This window comes from Fragaria vesca, linkage group LG6, assembly GCF_000184155.1.
Source record: "Fragaria vesca subsp. vesca linkage group LG6, FraVesHawaii_1.0, whole genome shotgun sequence".
NCBI classification, from domain to species: domain Eukaryota; kingdom Viridiplantae; phylum Streptophyta; class Magnoliopsida; order Rosales; family Rosaceae; genus Fragaria; species Fragaria vesca.
Genome location: NC_020496.1, coordinates 14,154,298 through 14,160,427, shown reverse-complemented (window position 1 = coordinate 14,160,427; position 6,130 = coordinate 14,154,298). Strand labels below are relative to the sequence as shown.

General features: G+C 41.4%; 1 protein-coding gene across 1 annotated transcript; it reads left to right on the top strand.

Moving 5' to 3' along the window:
* The first annotated feature begins 1,733 nt into the window (after nucleotides 1-1,733).
* Nucleotides 1,734-6,130, top strand: LOC101298437 (zinc finger CCCH domain-containing protein 22-like). Its single transcript, XM_004303034.1, has 10 exons — nucleotides 1,734-1,893; nucleotides 2,215-3,406; nucleotides 3,496-3,681; nucleotides 3,786-3,965; nucleotides 4,077-4,162; nucleotides 4,269-4,514; nucleotides 4,602-4,767; nucleotides 4,854-5,066; nucleotides 5,167-5,265; nucleotides 5,359-6,130. The coding sequence occupies exons 2-9, from the start codon at nucleotides 2,403-2,405 to the stop codon at nucleotides 5,243-5,245; spliced, it is 2,160 nt and encodes a 719-aa protein (XP_004303082.1). The 5' UTR covers nucleotides 1,734-1,893; nucleotides 2,215-2,402; the 3' UTR covers nucleotides 5,246-5,265; nucleotides 5,359-6,130.

Below are 6,130 nucleotides of genomic sequence, written 5' to 3'. Positions count from 1 at the left end.
TATTGAGGTGATTCCAATTGATTTGGAAACTAGACTCCCGTAGCTTTCTATCCATATCTGGCACGTTTTCTGATTCATTGTGAGCTGTCCTGGAGAGTCCGTTGAAGTTGACAGACGTGCACAGGAATTCTCCCGATTTAATCCGGATTTTCAAGGGCTTGGATATTCATGAAATTCTGTCGAATTTAGATCTTCTTCTCCATGTTAGACTTGGTTTGGACCTCTCCTTCATGGACTAGGCTTCGAGGAAAGATGGAATCTTGATCAAGACAGGAATCCTGAGTAAACAAGGGTTTCTAACACTCAGCACAATTTCAACACCAAATTATTCAAATCCGAAAATACTATGTATTCTAATACTAAAAACTACATATTTCTAAATTAAGCAATTATTCTACATTAAACACAAATATAAAGCTAAAACAACTAAATAGGAGTTAACAAAGGGTAAATAAAGGGTATAAACATATTAAGAACGTCACACTTTGTGCTCCTATCAAGATCTTAGCCTAAAAATTAAGCTAACAGGCCGACGAAAATTTTTCGTCAGCTAAAGTGCTTGTCCTGGTAGTGTATAATCACACATGAATACCATTTTTATGAGAGCCATTCTAATGAGGACTCTTTAGTTGAGGACTAGTTGAGGACTTTTCGGTTTATGGTTTAAAAGACCTATTTTTCGATCATATCTTTGAGAACCATTTAATTTTTAGGTCTATATGTGTAGATCAACACTATAAATTTTCAGCCAAATCAGTGATCGTTAAGATAACAAACTAGATCAAATTAATGGACGAACCAAATCTATCAAACATGAACCGTTCAAGTTCATAATTGGTAAATCACAATTATGAATATCTTAACGATTTTCAATATAGCTGAAAATTTACAAAAATGATCTACTCATAAATACTTATAAACTGAACGGTCAAGATGTGGATATAAGATCGAAAAGTTGGATAAGCCGAAAAGTCCTCAACTTAAGGGTCCTCATTAGAAGGGCTTCCTCATTTTTATAGTTAGTTTCAAAGCTAGAAAACATAACTGATTTTACTCTATTTTGTATTTAGAACTTTTCACTTATATGACATGCATTAAAAACGTGACTCTTGAGAAATCGGTATCCACAAACCACATCTATAACTAGAAAACATACAATTGTTTAACGAAAAATATCAGATTACTATTCTTCGTCAAACCTTTTTCTTATTTGGTATAAAATTTCTCCCCTAACTAATAGTTAAGTGAAGTAATTAAATTGCCAAAATTAGTTTGCTCTAAATTTGGTAAGCTCATGTCGAGTGCGAGTCGCTTCATAAATTGCCCCTCCATTCCCAACCAAAGTTTTGACTGCCGCGTGCGGCACACACGAGTGTGGGAGTGTGTGGAGTCAACCAGGTTTGTTTTGGTTCGGGGAAGAAAGAGAAAAACGAGTTATAGAGAGTGTCAGAGCCTAGAGGCAAGAGAACGTGCAATATTTGAAGGCACAGATCTGGATCCGCTCAAAGCAGCCCCACGCGATCAACCCCACGCGCCCTCACTCACTCCCCTCACTCACTGCCCTATAAGACTTCAAAGGAGAGAGAAACAGTGGGGAATTAGAAAAATCTATCATTGAGAGAGAGGGAGCGCTCCTTCAGTCCTTCTTATGAGCTCAGAACCCAAAAAGCCCAGAGACACAGACACCAGCAGAAGCAGTGGTGAAGCAATTGATGGTTCTTCTGCTGCTCTGTTCTTGCTGCAGAAAAATTTAAACTTGGCCTAGAAAGCACACAAGTTCTAGTTGTGGAAGTTTGACTAGAAAGAAAGCACTTAAATCTTAATATGCTTCAAGTAGTAGAGCTGCTGGGAGAGACAGAGAAGCTAGAAGAAGACTGCTATTATCTTTCATGGGTAAGTTGTACTTTTCTCAATCAGAGTTGGATTTGGGTTCTAATTTGGCAAAGAAACAGAGTATTTAATAGAAGAAAGGGAATGGGTTTTTCAGTTTTATGGGTTTCTTTGCTATTTCTTCATGCTTATGACTGTCCTGCAACTTTTGCTCTCTTTTGGAGAAATGAGAAATTCAACTACCAAAGTTTGTTCTTGTTTTCCTTCTTCCTTTTAACAATTAAAGGCACTCTGCTACTACTTTTAACACTGAAAACCTTTCTTTAATGGTTTTTCTTTTCCTTTTGGGCGTCTCTTTACCTTTCTTTTTCATGGGTTTTGCAGGAATAAGAGGAGAAAGAAAGACACTCATCATCTCTCCACTCATCGCAAGTTGGTAGGTAAAAGGTTTTGCTGTGTGGTTGAGAAAGAAAATTTTACTTGTTCCGATAGAGAAACACTAGAGCAGATTTCACACTTCCCTAATTTTGAAGGGTTGGTGGCGGTGTCAAGTTTAGCACCAACCCACAACCATGGATTCCTATGAAGCTACAAGGATTGTGTTCTCAAGGATCACAAACTTGGACCCAGAAAATGCTTCCAAAATCATGGGTCTTCTTCTAATCCAAGACCATGGTGAGAAAGAAATGATCAGATTAGCTTTCGGCCCCGAGGCTTTTCTCCACTCTGTGATTCTCAAGGCTCGGAAGGACTTGGGACTAATGCCCATATCCAACTCTCCATCCACACCTTCCACACCTTCTTCCCCCTCTCCTTTCCTCTCCACCAACCCAATCTCTATTTCGAGGCAAAACTCTGCTTCTTCGAGGCTGTCTCTCACTATTCCAAACCCATCTTCTTCGGCTTCTACTTGGGCTGCTCTGTCTTCCGAGCTTCGAAACCAAGACGAGACTAGTATGATGATGAGCCCCAACAACATGGCTCCTAACGGGTCTTCTTCTTCCTTTTTCGGAAACGGTGGGCCAGACCATGTCCTTGAGGAGTTTCAGCTTCAAGACCAGCTCTCTTTTCTCAACGATGCAGCTCCAAACCTGGGAGGACCCAAGTCCCCGGATTTGTTTTACCCACAATCAGACTTGTCTTCCAGCCCCACTAATGGTTCTGATCAGGCCCTTTTCTCCTCCTACGGTGGCTCCGGGAACTGGGGTGGTGGTGGGCCTCTTCACCGCCGGAGCTGCTCTGTGAGTGATGTGTGCTTGGAAGACCCGAATTCGGGGTTCGGGTGGAAGCCCTGTTTGTATTATGCTAGAGGGTACTGCAAGAATGGAACTAGCTGTAGATTCTTGCATGGTGGTGGACTTGGAGACTTGGGTTCAGATGGTGCTCAACTTGTTGGGTCACCAAGCAAGCTTGATATGATGGACCAGTCATGCCATGAAGCGCTTCTGAGATCCAAGACTGCTCAACAGCAAAGACTGGCTGCAGCTTCCCAGCTCATGGCCTCGGCCAACTCTTTTCCTTACTCATCTAAGTGCATGAACTTCCTTCTTCAGCAGCAACAAACTGATGCGCAGAGGTACTTAACAGCTTCTAATCAACAAATCAATAGTCATATTGGTTTTATTTTGGTTCGTCATTAATCTTCATTGTGCTATTATGTAATAGGGCTGCAGCAGCTTTGATGATGGGTGATGATATCCACAAATTTAGTCGATCTCCTCGGCTGGAAAGAAGCGAGTTTGCAATGATGAACGGTGGCGCTGGGATGGTGAACCCAGCCTCAAGGCAGATATACTTGACTTTTCCAGCTGATAGCACTTTCAGAGAAGAAGACGTGTCAAATTACTTCAGGTATTTGCTCATGATTTTTTTACCTTGTAGTGATTATGATGGGCTTAGTGGAAGAATATGTGGGTTTTGTTTTGCTGACTGTGTTTGGTAACGGAATATTGTAGCATTTATGGACCTGTTCAGGATGTGAGAATTCCATACCAGCAGAAGAGGATGTTTGGTTTTGTTACATTTGTGTACCCGGATACTGTGAAGCTTATTTTGGCAAAAGGGAACCCTCATTTTGTGTGTGATGCTAGAGTGCTGGTCAAGCCTTACAAGGAGAAGGGCAAAGTTCATGACAAGTACAGGCACACTCTTCTCTTCTCATTTCTTGTTTACTCTTATTAATTGCCAACTAATCAAGATTCAGTTGATATATTAAGCTATTGGTCCTTGCATGTTGTATTTGCCAGGAAGCAACAAGGGGAAAGAGGAGATTTGTCGCCCTGTGGCACACCTACGGGCCTTGATGGTAGAGACCCTTATGATCTCCAGCTAGGTAGCTCCTCACACATAATGTATATGATTTTAGTTAGATGATTTATTTTTATTTTATTGACCAGATGTGGTTTGATTATTATTATTTTTTCCATCGATTTATCTAGGAGCAAGGATGTTTTACAATTCTCAAGACATGTTGTGGAGGAGGAAGCTGGAGGAGCAAGCTGAGCTGCAGCAAGCACTTGAACTTCAAAGCCGGAGGCTAATGGGACTGCAGCTTCTTGATGTCAAGAAGCATCACCATCGAGCACTTTCCGCCAGCAGTCCGATTAATTCTCCTACTCAGTCCCCCAGCATGTTCAATCAGAACTTTCTGCATCCTTCATTTCATAGCCCAGAAGTTAGTCAAGGTAGTTTTTCTGTTACATAGTAGTGATGTGCCTCTTCATGCTTTCTTGTGGTTGCTGAAAGTTCAAATGTGCTATGCTGAACTGCAGAGAACTGCGCAAGCCCGGTGCAACCCTCTTCAGTTCTCTCTGCAGACCAGCAGCTAAACAAGGTAGAAACTGTAGCTGCGGGTAAAGAATCAGCTACCAACAGTGACGACAGTGGGAGTGGCAAGGAAAGCCCCCATGATGATGATATCAGTGGTTTGCTAGGAAGGTAAGTAATGATTTTGCATCACTCATGTCTTTTTTGCAGCATTTATTCTAAATCGTTCACTTATGAATCTCTCTATTCCACTACAGCTTGGAGCACAACCTCCCCGACAGCCCTTTCGCTTCTCCAACAAAAGGAGCCCAAGATTACTTGTCTGGCTTTCCGGTCGCAGCCACTGAGGCCAATGATTCATCAGATGCCTCAGCTGCAACAGCTAACATTAACTTGGCTACTTCCCTGCTGCCAACTACTTCCTCACTGGACATAGCATCTTTCAAGTCTTTTAACTGCCAGATTCCAAGGTAAACCCCGTCCCCTAATTCACATGTATAAATTCCTACCGAATATTGCATGCACTGTTGCCTGAATTCTAACTCTGAACATCTGCTCTTGCATATCCAGGTTGTCTTCCGGCCATGGAGCAATAGGGATGTATGCCGCCGGTGCAGCAGGACCGAAATGCCCAGTTGGAACTTCCTAAGCCTTTAAATTAGGTTTCAGGTTAGTTGTCAAATCTAATGGATAAATGCTCCTTTCAAAATAGAGAAGAAACATAGTTTATGTGATTAACATGGCCTGTTTTTGTGTTTGTAGGGAGGAACAGCGCAAGTTTCTAAGAATAACCAAACAAAAACACCACCCAACATCTGTAGAAAAAGAATCAAATCTCCACCAGCCCCATCTCATCAGAAAATACCATACTACTTACTACCATACAAAATGCATACGTAAAAGGCAGTAAAGGAAGAGAGGAGGAAGCGAAAGCAAGTGTGGGTCAGTCAGCCTAGCTCGTTTTCCTTTTCCCTTTCTTGTTGTTCTTGTACTACTAGTCTTCTTTCGTCACATCTCATTTTATGTAGTTTTAAGTCGGAAGAACCACAGGTTTAAAAAAGAAAGAGAGACAAAGGAATCACCAACACCGTCTAAAAATTAGTTTGTAACTTTTGGGCACTGTAAAAAATGAATTGGTGTCGCCAAATTCACCGCAAACGGTGCCCAAAATGTAGTCTAGCAGTGTCTGTCTCTGTGTTACTTAGTGTTTTTCTAGTGTAATCAACTCTGTACAGCAGAAGAAGCAGAACCCAGAAGAAGCTAGCTGAGTAAGAAGAAAGAGGTAAAACAAACAAGAAGGAACTGTAATTTTTGTATAACTACAAGGCTGATTCTCCTTCTTCCTCCATAACCATAAGCCTGAAGTGAGCTCAGCCCAGCTGTAGCAGTTGCGAGATATCGGGAAATTTTTCTTTTACCTTTATCAAAGTGGTTGCTGCAACCTTGTACTCTATGTTTGTACCAGACAGTTAAAAAGAAAAGAAATGTAGGAAGGAAATGTCAGAAAGTAAAAGAAGCTCGAGGTTTTACTGTT